General features: G+C 38.4%; 1 protein-coding gene across 6 annotated transcripts in view; it reads right to left on the bottom strand.

Moving 5' to 3' along the window:
• RANBP17 (RAN binding protein 17) overlaps positions 1-15,697 on the bottom strand; it is a 258,274-nt gene that overhangs the window by 205,555 nt on the left and 37,022 nt on the right. For 4 of the 6 annotated variants that reach the window (XM_037906717.2, XM_043553021.1, XM_043553024.1 and 1 more), the window contains exons 12-14: positions 12,172-12,365; positions 4,688-4,793; positions 3,293-3,428 (exon numbers count right to left, since the gene is read on the bottom strand). In XM_037906717.2, coding sequence (XP_037762645.1) covers positions 3,293-3,428; positions 4,688-4,793; positions 12,172-12,365 — 436 coding nt within the window. The remainder of the gene's footprint in view (positions 1-3,292; positions 3,429-4,687; positions 4,794-12,171; positions 12,366-15,697) is intronic. The other 2 variants (XM_043553023.1, XM_043553022.1) reach the window with 1 other exon arrangement.

Below are 15,697 nucleotides of genomic sequence, written 5' to 3'. Positions count from 1 at the left end.
AAAAAGTTCATCTCTGCATTGCTTTGATCCAAATGATATTCTGCTCAGAGGCAGACCCCAGGCACCATGTTAGAACAGCTGTCGGTTGTCCAAAGAGTTGAAAACACAGCCCAAGATCAGCACAGCCCAGGGCAGTTCCAGACACATCTCCTTCCTGCTACACTAGCGGCTCCTGTGTCAGCAATATGCCACCAAAGGATTAGCTTTATAGTGGGATTAGTCTGGTTGGACCAGTTACATCAGCTTTAGGACAAAAATACACCAGTAGTGCTACATTATACCATACCAGAGAATATGGCCCAATAGCACTTAGAAACATATTACATATGTTAATGTGTACAACTCGGAAAGACTATATCCTAGTGCATTACTCTTTCATTGACAATATAGTAGCACCTGCTCAGTGGTACCACAAATATGTAATGGCACTATGGGAGCAGCCTTTGCGGCTTTTTCAGTTTACTTAGAAAGAAAACCCTCGAGGACCATTTAATGAACAATAGACCATAGGCAATGAATTTGCTGAATTATTTTCATTGTCTCTCCTACAATCTATGTATCTGATATTTGATGTTATAGGAGGTTTTAAAATGTAGCTCCAAATTTACACCAAGCCAAAAGAAACTTTGCTACATTACACTAACTGTAGAACAAGTCTTGTAATTAAGTTAGATTACTCAGTTTTCTGAGTATATGAACATAAGATCAAATGTTTTAACAAAGTTCACATAAAACTATTTCAAACTATCTCAATATGGCTGAAATATGCAGAATATCCATTATCTGTTCTGTAAACAAAACTTTGTACAACAATCTGAATCATCGTGAATATTTATATAAATGGATATTAACTTAGCCAATTGATATATATCCTGTTTTTCTGCTTCCAAGCGTGAATCCTTTTATTGCATATTTGTAGCTACCTGCCAGCAATATGCAGTACCAGAGGATTTACAACTGCGAGGATAGAATGCCATCTGCTGCTACAAATGCCGCTACAGCAGGAAAAAACAATAAAAAGATAGCACAAGTTCTGTTTTCTATTTTTCTCATACACATAAAATATCAAATAAATATAGTTTGGGATCAGTTTTTAAAAATACACCAACTTCAGTGGGGTTCGACACACAGGATTCCACACATATGGAGCTAATTGCAAGAACAGGCATGCAACTTCTGTTGACAACAGAAAAATCAGGGGTCTCACACTCACTCACACACACACACACCCCCATCCCAGACCCACCATGCACAGGTCTCCTCTGACTTTGTGTACTGGGGTATAGTCCTCATAATGGAAAATTCTGAGACAAACCTCTTCCTCTGTCAGGTTTTAGTGCAGGAGTGGAGTGACAGGCCTCAAGACATTAAAGTGGTGAGGCCAATAAGACTCCACTTATGCAAGGAATGGTGGTAGAATTCGGCCCTGAATGGGGAAAAATATGAAGTACAATTTCTCTATAAATTAAAATTATACTGGTAGAAGATATAGTCAACTCATAAAAATGGGCATATAATGGACACCGAGTTGCAGTCAGATTGGTTGTTCTATTCCTAATATGGTAACTAGACTTTTAAAAAAGACCTCAAATTTTTTTCACCATTAGTAGTAGTTCTGTAAGAAAGCCTTCCCAAACCGTCATGACAGTTGACCAGTTTGGTCACAAATAAGATATTGGTGACTACTGCTTTAATCCATACACATCTATCTGGGGAAAACAGAAATCCTGACATTCTTACATCATTTCCCCCATCTTCTTTAAATGAAACTAGTTGTGTTCTTTTTCTTATAAGGGATCTACAATACATCAAATTAAAAAACATTTTTGATATTTAGTAACATTTTAATCAACAGTTAACTATTTCAGCTTTCATATGAATGGCAGTTGTGACAGCCATCTTAAGACTTCTCAGCCAGTAAATGTAATACATTTCATGTGCATCATGTTATGATTTAGTGTGCAAGAACTCAAACTTTACATCTTCTTTTGACAGAGAAGCTCCAGGCAATTGAGTGATAATGCTTCATTTTTAGGACATCATTTCACCCAGACCCAAATTCTTCCCCCAGTTGTATTTCAGTACTATCCCTACACCAGAATGATAATGGAAGGCACAGCTTCTGCTGGATTGGCTGGGACAGGGTGCTAAAAAAACCATGACAGTCTAGTACAGCATACTATACTCCATCATGCATTAACAGGTCATTTCCACCCAGCACCAGCCCAGACAGCAAGAGCCCACACACAATAAGGAGAATTAGGACATCAATACATTTATTTACCACCTGACAAAAATCAGATATTATTGATCAGAACAATTATGACAATCTTGCTTCCACTGAATTTCAGTCAATGGGAGTTTTGTCAGATTTGAGCAGGACTGGGAGCAGAATCTGTTATTGTAATATTATAAAGCAATTTGTCATATTTGAAAAACACAAATCAGCTTTGGCAATTAAAGCAACACTTAAGTTTCCATGAAAAAGTAATTCAGCATAATATAAAACTTTATTTTTAATATCAAAGTAAGGAGCCATTCAATAACCCTAAAGTATGATTCAAACCAAAGGGGATAAAATAATCCTTTGGTTTGGGACTGTTCACCAGAAAGCATGAGTACAATAAGTAAAAAAAAAAATCTTAGTCACTGTCAAAAGTCTTGCTAAAGATTTGCTTGGGGCTCAAACACAAACAAACAATGTTCCTTCAATCTTTCTCAAGATCAACTGATACTGTCTTACTGATGCTCTCTTTATAATATCTATATTATGACTGTCCCCTACAGTTAAGGTGAATTAACTGCTGCTTCTTCCAAGAATGTATCTTACTTTTCCCTATTCCTTCCCTATTTAAAATGCAGAAAAGCCAAGTAATGTGAGAAATACAGTGGAAACTGCATAAATGAGTAACTGTCAAAAGAAAAGAACTATTAAAAGAATAAATCTTGTGTACCCAGATGTGAAATATAACACAATATAGCAGAACCCAGTTAAATGTTTGAAATAAAAAACTGAAATGCAAACTAACCTAAAACTATAAAATGAATACAACTGTTAAAAATATTAACTCTCTGCATGCCAAACCTTAAAATATACAAGGTGGTAAATCCTCTCAAACAATCAAAAATTAATAAATTAAATATCTATAAGCTTAATATCCATCAGATAATATCTTCAGTTTTCACTCCAGCACATATTTTTACACATACATTTAAGATATATTAGTAACCCATTTCCTACACAGATTTCTTCATTTTAATTACACAAATCTCGTTTGCGGCAAAGACTTACCTTTGATGTTCGCTGCAGCTGGTCCCCCACATATGTTTTACGGAATTGATCCAAAAACCAGAGAATCGCGAGTTCTACTTTTTCATTACTAGACCGTGGTAACTGGGCATCCATCAAGGATATCAGCTGAAAAACTCTTAATGCCAAGGGAAAACATTCTCAGGAGGAATTTTCAAAGACACAAATGACATTCTGACAGCTAATTTCTCATGGGTCCATCAGCCATTATTTATTTGCCTAAGCTAGTGTTTGCTACTTTTCTTCCTTGCATTTCCTTCTTTTATAAACTACTAACATGACTACCACACACAGCTGCACATCAGCACCATGCTTCTTGCTAAACTATGCTCTGTCACTTGAAATACATTTTTATACTTCTATCAACTTGCAAAATGCTCTTTTTCTTAGTACAGCATTTATATATATTATATACATCAGACAATTTATTTGGTTGCTCTGAAAATTACTATGACTTTTTTCTAATTCTGAAATATGCAATATCTGTATTAGAAACCAGATACACAAGGTCTGTTTTAAAATACCTCTCACATTTAATAACACAGTAGAACATCAATAATGATGCAGAGTCCAAGGCAAATTAGTGAAGCCTGAAATGAGGATGTAAATACAGGCATCATTAGCCAATTCTTAGTGTGTAAGTCCCTTTTTCAAGTGTGCTGGGTGTAGAGCCAGGGCAAGTGGGAATTCCCTATTTATCACAGAGAATGTGGTATCATCCACAATAACCTCTCACCCAGTCTGTGCTTCAATAAACTCTATACCCAAGAGACAGGTTAAGGCCCATATTTTTAAAAGTGGCCTCAAATTTTGAGTATTTGACTTCAAATGTCTATTGCCTAATTTTCAAAGGTGCTGAGCATCTGCAGTTGCCACTGAATTCACTATTTGCAAACTCGTGATTAAAATGAAGGAAGCAATACAGGAAATGGACAAACGATAAAACTAACAATTAGCAAAACTACCATTTTAAGTCCATGTGCATAATAAATAATAACTACCTTTTTAAGTCTATGTACATAACAAATGGTAGCTGCAGGTGCTCAGGCCACAATCATCCGAAGTTGGACACTCAAAAACTGGGGCACAGAAAATGAGAGGTCAATTTTGAAATTCGAGCCCTAAGTGACTTACTGCCTGGCCACTCAGATCAGGATGAAAACACTATATCCTGAGATCTAGAACCATGCCACCATATTGAAAGATGAAGGAGCACGGTTGCAACTGGCTCAAATTTACACAAATTAAGTACAGCCCTTGAATTTGTAGCAGATACCAATGGATCCAACAACTGGGCAAAGTTTGGGCACCTCTCGTTTACCAATACATGTTAAAAAACACAACCCCTGTTTTGGTTTGTTTTAACAATACACTTACCGACAGGATAATTCTCCATCCATGGCATCATGTTCATCTGTACTGGTGTAAGTTAATCTTCCTCCTACAACAGTACCAACAAGATATACCAGCCACGCCAGACGTCCTAACATTAAAAAGAAAGAAAAACCCTCTAATAAGCAACTACATTAGCAGAGTATAGTTCTGTAAGACATATGACTGTGGAAGAGTCTGCAAGAGTAGTGGTGGAAGCGTCATCCCTCAAGACATTTTAAAGTGGACTGGACAAACCAATTAAAATTATACACTTAGGAACAATCGAGTGCTCACAAAGGAAAAGGTCAGATTTGAGGGTTTCTTCCTCTTTAAAAAAAAAACCTTAACTATAAATATGAACATAGGCATTAGACTAGAGCAGACCAGACTTCCATATTGTTCAGTATCCTGTCTCTGACAGAGCCCAGAACCAATTGCTCAGAGGAAGAAGGAACTCTATCCAGACTATCAGTATGACTCAGGAATGTCCAATTTATTAGCGGCCTGCAGAACCTATCCACAGGATAGATCAACTGTGGTGGCAATTCCATAGTTAAAGCTGTAATTTGCTTTCCATTTTAAGAGGATGAGATGCTATACACACCTCATTTTTAACTCTCCTTTCTATATGAATGCTCTCACATCTGGTCTTTAACCATAAGAGTTGTTGTTTTTGTTTTTTAGTTTACAGAAGTTAGTTCGGGCTAGGAAAATGAAAGAGTTTTTTTCTTTTTGACAAGACTTCTATTTTTTCATAGCATTTCACCTCAAACACCACTTAGTCTAGAAACTCAAATTTGTTTTATTAATGTAAGTTTTTAAAGGTTGTGGAGTTCATTTGGGAGTTATTCTCAATAATTATTTTAACTTTAGGGATTCTATGAGGTTGCTACAGGATTTATAAGCTTCTTCAGGTCTGGCAAAATTTATGAATTCCACAGGCACAGCCTTTGTAGTTTGTTACCTCGCATTCAAATAAGAAATTAAAAAACTTCAGAGTCACTCTTGGTAGTTTATAAGTTCTCTAGTTCTGAGCCAATGAAATCAGAAGTTTTGCAGACACAGGGCAAAGTCTGTATGCCCTTAGAGTTAAATATTTCCTATTCCAGAAAATTAGTAGCTTTCCATCATGTAGTTTTCAAGGTCCATGGGCACTGCCATCAGAGCTGAAAAGTTTTGAAGGTGCATCTTATCCATTAAAAGTTTTGCAGGCCCATTCTGCCAATCTTGTAAGCTATGTGATTGCCACTTCAGAGGTTACAAGGTCTGCAGGTACAGCCCAACAATTAGAATATCTGTAGGATCAATATGTAAATTTTGCAAGATCCATACCTACCACCCTTGTGCTTACAAGGTCTGTATACATTGCCAATGGGGCTTAGACAGTATGCAGACTGTAAGCTCCATCCTGATAAGTATGGGATCTTCAGGACTGTTACAGTACTAGCCCTGTAGAGTTTTTCTACCTGCAGATCATGTAAACTGTGTATCCCAAAAACTCAGGAAATCCAATGCCATGTTGCAGAAATTAGGACAGTTTAAATTTCTCCCATGTAGTTTAATTACAAGACCCTGATCTTCAATAATTGTACCTATTTAGACCATGGCAGCCCTAGCTAAATTATTTGTGTTTAACCATGAGACCTAGTAACCAGGAATACCCTCAACTGGGAAAAAAGATATAGTGGTATTAAAATAGTATTTTCCCGTAAGGTGGAGTCACTTCAGTGCCTGATCTTAGAGATGAATTGTAAGAGATTTATCAGATTGTTAGAGCTTCCAGTTGCACATTAACATGTCCCCTCAACTACAATGCTACTCCTGGCCTGTATGTTCACCAGGAAAAAAGTTGTACTGCTTACTCAAGTTAACTAACTGAAAGTAGTATCCTAGTGAAGACAAGGTAGTTTACACATGAGTTAAGGCTATGGTGGAGCATATTCTTTAACTCCACCAGCTAACTTATGTGAAAACCAGAAACTGCCTGCTCTTCCCTATGATTTTAACCTCAATTTACGAACACACCTTTTTTCCCTAGTAAAGACAAGGCCTTGGAGATTTGACCAAAACATGTTTCAATATTGAATGCCAAGGAAAACCTAGACACATGAACACTGCAATATTTTCCTTTTAAACAACATACCAATGGCCACATACTGTCCTTCATGGCATTTCTCTGCAGAGAATGAGGGCAAAATGTTATATTTTATCTTAAAGGAATAGGTAAAATGAGAGAGAGAGAAAGAAAGAATGACAGACAGACAGATTTTTCAGATTTGTTTGTTCTGTCTTTCTGGAAAGATCCTAAATCTCTTCATGACAAAACACAATACCCAAAAGTATGCATGTATAGAGAAAAATTATTCTAAGTAGTGTATAATAGAGTTTTTGATATATGTATAGCATGCTCCAATTTGCAAATATGTTAGTGTTTAAAGTTTGTTTCACATTCTTTGCTGAATTCTTCATTTGTATACCACTAAGCTTCATTTAATCTCCCTCAAGTTTTACAGTGACACATTCTGAAAGTACAGAACTGAAGGGCAATGAATTTTCGCTGCCCAGGCCCATTCAGGTAAATCTTTCCGAGATACACACCTATGCATTAAAGGTCTGATCCAGATTTCTGACATTGGTGTAAATCAGGGATGACTCCATGTCATTAATGGAGTTACTCTGATGTAAACAACAAAATCAGGCCCTACATTTAAACCCTGTGATAGTAATCTAATGGGAAGAACACATAAGCAATGATAAAATAGATACTAAAATGTACCACAGAACGCAAATAAGGGGGACATGATTTTCAATACAAGTATTTATAACAGAGCATTCTGATCTATATTTTAAATATCTTGCAAAAACTTTTGCAATAGAATTTAAAATCACCAGCAGATAAAGCTTAGTGATACATATGCCAATGTTTACTTTTACTTCCAAGGCACAAAGGAACATTAATAAATGGTTTTACAGTTTTGGAGAGACACTGATGACACTTACTTTAAAATTCATTAGATATCTGAGACCTTCACTGGGCCATTTCCTCAGCCCATCACTTCTTCGCAATCCCCCATTTCTGCCCCTCCAGTACAGAGTTTCCTCAAAATTCTTTGGTCAAGGAAATGGTGGTGTGCCTCCCACCCCCAAGATAAGAAAGCAGGGAGGTCAGCCCCCCACAACCTACAGAAGGATAGAGCCAGCTGCATGGAGGCACTGTCTCTCTGCACTTATCTTTAATCCCTAGCCTTACACATGATTTCATGCAATGCAGCCAGATAGTGGCTGCCCTTGGAGGCCCGTTATCTGTACCCCAACCCTCATCCCCCCCATGTGCCTATCCTGGACCTTCCAATATGTCCTCTGTGGACTTGAGGAAAGGTGTGATGTGATGGATTCAGATGACTTCAGACCCAGTGGCAGAGGGGACCTCTGACTGAAGACCGCAGGGGGACTGATTCTCTGCAAAGATTTTGCAGTATGTCTGTCATAAATATAAAGGGAAGGGTAAACCCCTTTAAAATCCCTCCTGGCCAGAGGAAAAATCCTCTCACCTGTAAACGGTTAAGAAGCTAAAGGTAACCTCGCTGGCACCTGACCAAAATGACCAATAAGGAGACAAGATACTTTCAAAAGCTGGGAGGAGGGAGAGAAACAAAGGGTCTGTGTCTGTCGGTATGCTGCTTTTGCCGGGGATAGACCAGGAATGGAGTCTTAGAACTTTAGTAAGTAATCTAGCTAGGTATGTGTTAGATTATGATTTCTTTAAATGGCTGAGAAAAGAATTGTGCTGAATAGAATGACTATTTCTGTCTGTGTGTCTTTTTTGTAACTTAAGGTTTTGCCTAGAGGGATTCTCTATGTTTTGAATCTAATTACCCTGTAAGGTATCTACCATCCTGATTTTACAGAGGTGATTTCTTTACTTCTATTTACTTCTATTTCTATTAAAAGAATTCTTGTAAGAAAACTGAATGCTTTTTCACTGTTCTCAGATCCAAGGGTTTGGGTCTGTGGTCACCTATGCAAATTGGTGAGGATTTTTATCAAACCTTTCCCAGGAAGTGGGGTGCAAGGGTTGGGAGGATTTTGGGGGGAAAGACATGTCCAAACTACGTTTCCCAGTAAACCCAGTTAGAGTTTGGTGGTGGCAGTGGATATTGCAAGGACAAAGGATAAAATTAATTTGTACCTTGGGGAAGTTTTAACCTAAGCTGGTAAAAGTAAGCTTAGAAGGTTTTCATGCAGGTCCCCACATCTGTACCCTAGAGTTCAGAGTGGGGGAGGAATCTTGACAATGTCTAAACAATCTGGACTAACAGTACCAAATGTTAGTATCTTTTTCTATTCCAATAAATTATCAGATTAACTCCTCACACTAAGTCAAACACGTAGTTTTTAAATAAGTGTTATTTTTGTGATTCTGTCACAGGCTGATTTGGCACTCATTGAGCAGTATACAGGAGGTACTGGGTGAAATTCTACAATCTGACATACAGGAGGTCAGAATAATGGTATCTTCTGGCCTTAAAATCTAGGAGATTTGCTGTGACGGCTATCAAAACATTTAAGTTAAAAAGGAGAACTATTAACCTGTTAAGGCACTTACACTTGGACAATGTCAAAAAATATATAATCCGAGAGAACGTCCCCTGGATTCTAGATAATCTGTTTTTTAAAAAGCTATGTGATATCATACATTGACCAACCATACTGTACGTAATCACATAGAACATTAGTGAATCAACAAAGGAGGTGTCTATTAATCACCTATGGGGACAACTGTGTTCCAAAGACTGTGAAATACTTGCTGAACTCATCACTGATGGCATGGGGCTAATGCACAGCCAGAGAAAGATGATTACAAAAGCAAGCTAATTCAAAGGAGCAGCAAAAAATAAGATGTTTGCCAAATGGCCAAACACTGCAATAAAAAATATTTTATTTACAAGTTTCTAAGAACTATGAAGGTAAAATACGCCCTGCACAAGAGCCCCTCTCTAGGAAGGCAGCATGACCAGCTGTTTGAACATGAGACCAGCTGTTTGAAAAAGAAGCTCCTGAGCACTAAACTCGGCTCTTTTTGGACTCTTTGGGTGGGTCTACATCGCAACTAGACATACCCTAAGTGAGACTTTAAGCAAGTAGCTTATGCCAAAATTTTCAGCAGTGAACACTGATTTTGGATGCCTGGTACACCTCCAGCCTAATTTTCTTATGTGCTGCACACATCTCAAACTGCACATGCAACAACTGAGGCAACCATAATTACTGAATGCTTTTGAAAATTTGGCCTTAATTTTTGTCTCAATTTACTCATCTGTTTTTCAAGAAAAGAGAGAATGCCTACTTATTTCAGAGGAATGTTATGAGAATGCATTAGCTAATGTTCATATTTGACCATATACATTCTATTATAAATTATTAATTATTATTAAAGAAGGGTTCCAGAGTATTGAGACCACCGTAATAACTTACTAGATTTGTGGTTCTCAAGAGGCCTCTCCACACACACACACACACACACACACACACAGACATCACCACCAAATAAAAAAAGACCCACCCACGCACAAAAATATTCCACAATTACACAACGTATAGAAGCCAATTTAAGCCAAATTACACAAATATAGAAGCAGCAGCACCAGAGGACTGTATAACTAAAATGACCAAATCAACAGCAGGTTCTCCAGTGACTTGAAAGGCTAACGCCACCCAGTAAAGAGTGGTCATTTCAAAAGACAGCAGCAAACAGCAGCTGCTTTTCAGAGCTGCATGGTTCAAACAGCAGAGCCACTATTTTGAACCACACACTCTTGTCAACAATTTGTATTTAAACATAAAACTAGTTACTCTGACACTTATTGAAGTAGCTCAGATTTAAACAAAGGCTATTTTTCTGATGACTCTCTCTCCAGTCTTATTTGTGGAAAGCAGAATCTCAGCTCTTAACACAAAACCAGTTTACCATTACAGTTTTCCCTGTTCTTCTCTACTTCCACTATATGAAGTGTTCAGGGCACTTGCTTTTGCAGCTGCTTAGCTAGACTACATATTTTTCTTTGGCAAAATAATTATTGCTGTAATAATCTGTAATTATGGTTTATAATAGCAATAATCCCAAAGAAATCAGTCATTACCATAGATCACAAGTAATCGTTAACTACTGTTAATGACCCATTTCTTGGGGATTATTGTTTAGTAAACCATGACCGCATCACCATCGATACAGAGAGCAAGACAATATAATAAAATGAGATCTTAATATAATATTAACTTATTTTGTAACATTAAAAGCCATTAAACATCTAAATTAAAGTATGTATAACTAAGGGATGTAACATTTATTGTTCAGCATGAACAGAAGTGTTTAGTTTGCAGAAAAGAAACTGAATTCTTCTGCAAGGAGCAATACAGAATTAAACTGCACCAAACTTTCTCTTATGCCCAAGTATTGGCCTATGGAACCTTCCTGCGTTACTGTAGCTGATCATTCCCATTTGACTCTATGTGTAGAAAAATCCAATAACAGTAGTGAAGTACAGACTGCAGCTGGAGAACAGAAAACTGCCTTTCAATGCAAGTTTGCTAATGGACCACAAAGGGGAAGTGACAGGTGCATATAGGGAAGGGAAGTAAGAGAAAGAGTCAGACCACGTGCATTACATAAGCTAGAATAAAATGGCTCCCCACATTTAACTCTGCATTTTCAAGATGTCAACAAAAAGCAGCAGTATGAATGGCAATATCCGATCCAAAATATCGACAATAAAAGAACAGCTGTATTGGGGGGAACAACACAATTCAGTCATATAAAGATGCAATAACTATAAAACAGCTACACTAGGAAAGAGTTAGTCATTTACATGGTCAAGTTAAACAAGGCACAGATCGGAACAATTAATCTATGTAATAACATTACATAGGCCATAATATTGTACAGTTTACATACATTATCTCTTTATAGCTAAGTTGCTTTTCCAATACTACTAATGGATCCTCACAAAACTCAGAGGGAAGTAAGGATAATTAGTGTATTTATTTTACAGATGGGGCAGTCAAATCAGAGAAGTTAAGGCCTACATTTTCAAAAGTATCTGTCAAGTTTGGGTCCCTCGGTTTTCAGGTATCCAACTTGAGAAATGTACAGCCTGGTTTTCAGAAGTGATGAGTTCTCACAGCTCCCACTGCCTTCTAATTGAAGTGTGGATTTTCATCATCTCTGAAAGTCAGAACTTTAGGTTCTAAAACTGGGAACCCAAAAACTGAGGCACTCCATGCTGGAGGCAACTTTTGAAAATGTGGGCCAAACTGACTTAAGTGAAGTAAAAACAGGGTTAGAACTCAAGAGTTACCACTTTCCAGACACGTACTCAGACCACCGGATCACACTTCCCTCTCATACACAGATGGATAATTTTGCACCATTTCAAGTCCACATAACAGAGAACAATGCAGTCTCAATCATAAATGAAATAAATACTAACCTTCTTGGACTGTGATTTCTAGTGGATTCCTACTAGAAGAATGCAATAGCTTTTGGTAGTTTTGTGCATTTTGGTCAAACAACTGTACAAGAAGTGCACAGGTCTTTTCATATTCACACCTGCTGACTGTGCAGAGTTGCTCCAGCTGCTGAAATACAGTAGCTGTATCATCCAGAGGATCTTCCAAACCATCTCTGCAATATACATAAAATAGGGGTTACTTACTAGAAACTATTGTTCTTAAAGAGTTGCCTCTGTGCATTCACATCTGTGATAACTAGCATCTCCAGCATCAAGCTACAGGACTGTATAACAAAGTTGTGTCTTCAGGGCAGTCCATTAGCATTCTCATGCTGCAATGTCATCATTGGCTTAAACCATATAATCTATATAAAGGACCATACACACCCCAACCACCTCTATCCTTCTCCCGAGCCGACAGAGTCCTGAAATACAAAGAACTCAGAGGCAGAGGGGAAAGACAGATGAGCAATGTGAATGCACAGAGATAACTCTTGAAGAAAAATGGTTACTAGTAAATAATTCCGCTTTCTTCTTCAAGGGCCTCAATGCATTTCCGCTTATGAGAAAGTAGTAAGTAGTGCTCCTATTAGAGGATGGTGGACAAGACATTCTAGGCAGAAATTGGCTATGACAATGCCTTACAAAACTGAACATTAGATCGCAATGCCAAGTCCAGCGAATAATTGTTAATGACGGAATAAGCAGAACTCCATGTTGCTGCTTTGCAAGTCTCTACCACAGCAGTCTCAGGCAGCTACATAGGCAGCTCTGGCCCTAGCAGAATACATCTTTAAGCCAAGAGATACTGTTTATTTGGCTAAGGAGTAACAAAGCTCAACATCTAAGCCATAGAAGCAGAACCTCACTGGGTAGCCTGAGATCTGAGGAACAAAACAGGAAGGGAGATATAATGGGACAGATGAAAATTTGACACCACCACAGATATAAAGATGGGGTGAGGTCTCAAAATGACTTCTTTATGTAACACTATAACGGGTTCAGAGGCCATAACTAAAAAAATCCACCCTTGCCATTGAGAAAGGAGGTCAGGGCACAACGGAAGCTGAACCAACAGTTCTCTGGACAGAACAGTGTGCCAATACTGCCACAGCCACACTTGTGTTAGCAGTATGATGTTGGCTCTGTCCTCTCTGATTTTCCTTATGACTCTGGGTATCGAAGGAAGGCTAGGAGAGGACTGCTCCAATTCAGCAGCAATGCATCCGATGAAGATTTTTTATCTTTGTGACCAGTGGTGCAGTAGATGACACTTGGCATTATGAATGGACACAAATCAGTCAATTTGTGGCTGACCATAGCTGAAGAATAATGAGGATACCACCTCATTTAGGGACCATTGATGTTGGTTGTAAGATTTCCTGCTGAGGATGTCTGCCTGTATGTTCTCCTTCCCCACTGTTAGATGTACAGCTAGTGGGTGTGCCAAGAGTAATGTCAAAACAGGTAAGCAGTCTCTACAGAGGACATGCATCAGTAGAGGAGACCAAGAACAATGCCTCCTTTTCTTTTTCTCCTTAGGCTCCTTTCACAGATCAGAATGCTTCCTCCTCTTTTCTTTTCTCTTCCCTGGGACAGGATCATGAGGAGATCTGGAAGCCCGACTCTGAATAGTGATGTTGACCAGTGCTGACTGGGAACGAACCAAGGAAATTTTTGATGCCAACAAAGACTGCAGTGCCAGAGCAGTCCTGTTTGGATAAAGCATACAGCACTAGACAGTACCAACCAGAAGACTCAGCCCAAGTAAGCGTTTGCTTCAGGAAGGTCAATCTGAGGCGAGACAATGAGGGGGGCAACGAAGCTGGGGCAGCAAAATGCATCTCAAATCTTTTTACAGAAGACCTCAGCACTCCCAAAAGAATGTGAGGATAGTCCAAGGAAGCCAAGTGCACCTGCAGTATTAACTTTCTGTTCTCCTCATCTGAGAAGAGATGAATCCTCATCCGATGAAGTGAGCTGTAGCTCACGAAAGCTTATGCTCATATAAATTGGTTAGTCTCTAAGGTGCCACAAGTACTCCTCTTCTTTTTGCGAATACAGACTAACACGGCTGCTACTCTGAAACCTGAGAAGGGACAGTGCAGCAAGCTGTCTCTTGGGAGACTATGAGCCTGTCCCAGGCACAGTAGGCACCAAACATGTTCATCTGTCTCTGGAAAGATGGTTGAGCAGGTGGCACATCTTTTCAACCCCAAACAGAGTTCAGGACCAGACACAGCCTAAGGGGTAATCCAAGGCAAGTGGCCTCATCTACTCTAATTTTAATATGACTGACTGACTCACTCACTTGAAAAGGATAGGCTAACATGCTTGCAGACTTGAGAAGTAGTTCCACTTCGGTCTTGCTGCAAAGGAACTGAGATGGCTGTGGTTGTGCTTTTCCTCATACAGACTGACATGATGACAGCATCCTAGCATGAGAGCACTACTGCACCCCACAGGACACAAAGCTTAGTTATACAGTTTCACAGCTTGACACTACAGGAACTAGACCCTGCAAGTGGGAATGCACAGAGGCCCCCCGAAGAAGGATTAAACATTTTTAGCCATTCAAAACACATTTTTTCTTTGGCTGCTTTATTTGCTGTGATCGTATGGTAAATCTGTCTAAAATATAAAAGGGATTTTGGCTATAAAATGTCAAGTCAATAAATAAGAATTACTAGCTGGGACAATAAGTATAAATCTATATAGCAAATGAAGGTAGTACTCACTTAAACGTGTACTGCAAAGCAAAAATAATACAGAATCAGCACAGATTTGTATCTCATTAACCAAGCTGTCACGGCATTTAGTACAGAAATTGTTAACCAACCCTTTTATTCAATTTTTTTAAAAGTTCTCTGAAAAGCGACTATAGAAAACGTACACTGGTGTTCCATTTTTGTGTGCATGCGAGAGTTAGTTATGGATAGAATATGCTCAGTTTACGAGTAAAAAGTTCACACAGACAACAAAAGAGATTCTGCAAGTGGAACTTAGTGAGCAATTTTGTTGACGATACATGAATTGGAATAGAATCCAACTTACTCTCTCCTAGCTTTATTGGCCCTGTGGAGAACAGAGGAATAAATATATATTTTTAAAAAACAGCTCATAGCTTTTTTTTTTTTTTTTTTTACACTAAAATGAGCAACTACAACTTCGAATACAACAGGGAGCAGATGTGCTGAGTAAAAAGGGACCACTTTACAGTCATTTTTCAGAGCGGAATCATACTTTAAAATAATTCTGCCACCTCATCTTGTGCTACTCTCTCCCACCCTTTCATTAACAGGTGGGATTCCTTTTGCTGCCTTCCTCTGCTGATGTAGAGAGGGACCCTAGGAAGCTCCTGCTCTAATGGTATAAATGGCAGAAGAGGCTCAGCATCAACAATATTTTAGATATTGGATTATAATGGGCAAGGATCTTTTTATAAAATAAGGGGGCTCTGGAAAAAAAACAAATTGAACTCAAGTTTCATTTTTAATTTTGCTTT

This window comes from Chelonia mydas, chromosome 8, assembly GCF_015237465.2.
Source record: "Chelonia mydas isolate rCheMyd1 chromosome 8, rCheMyd1.pri.v2, whole genome shotgun sequence".
Taxonomy (NCBI): Eukaryota; Metazoa; Chordata; order Testudines; family Cheloniidae; genus Chelonia; species Chelonia mydas.
The sequence above is the reverse complement of the archived record's forward strand: the minus strand, read 5'-3'. Positions and strand labels throughout refer to the sequence as shown.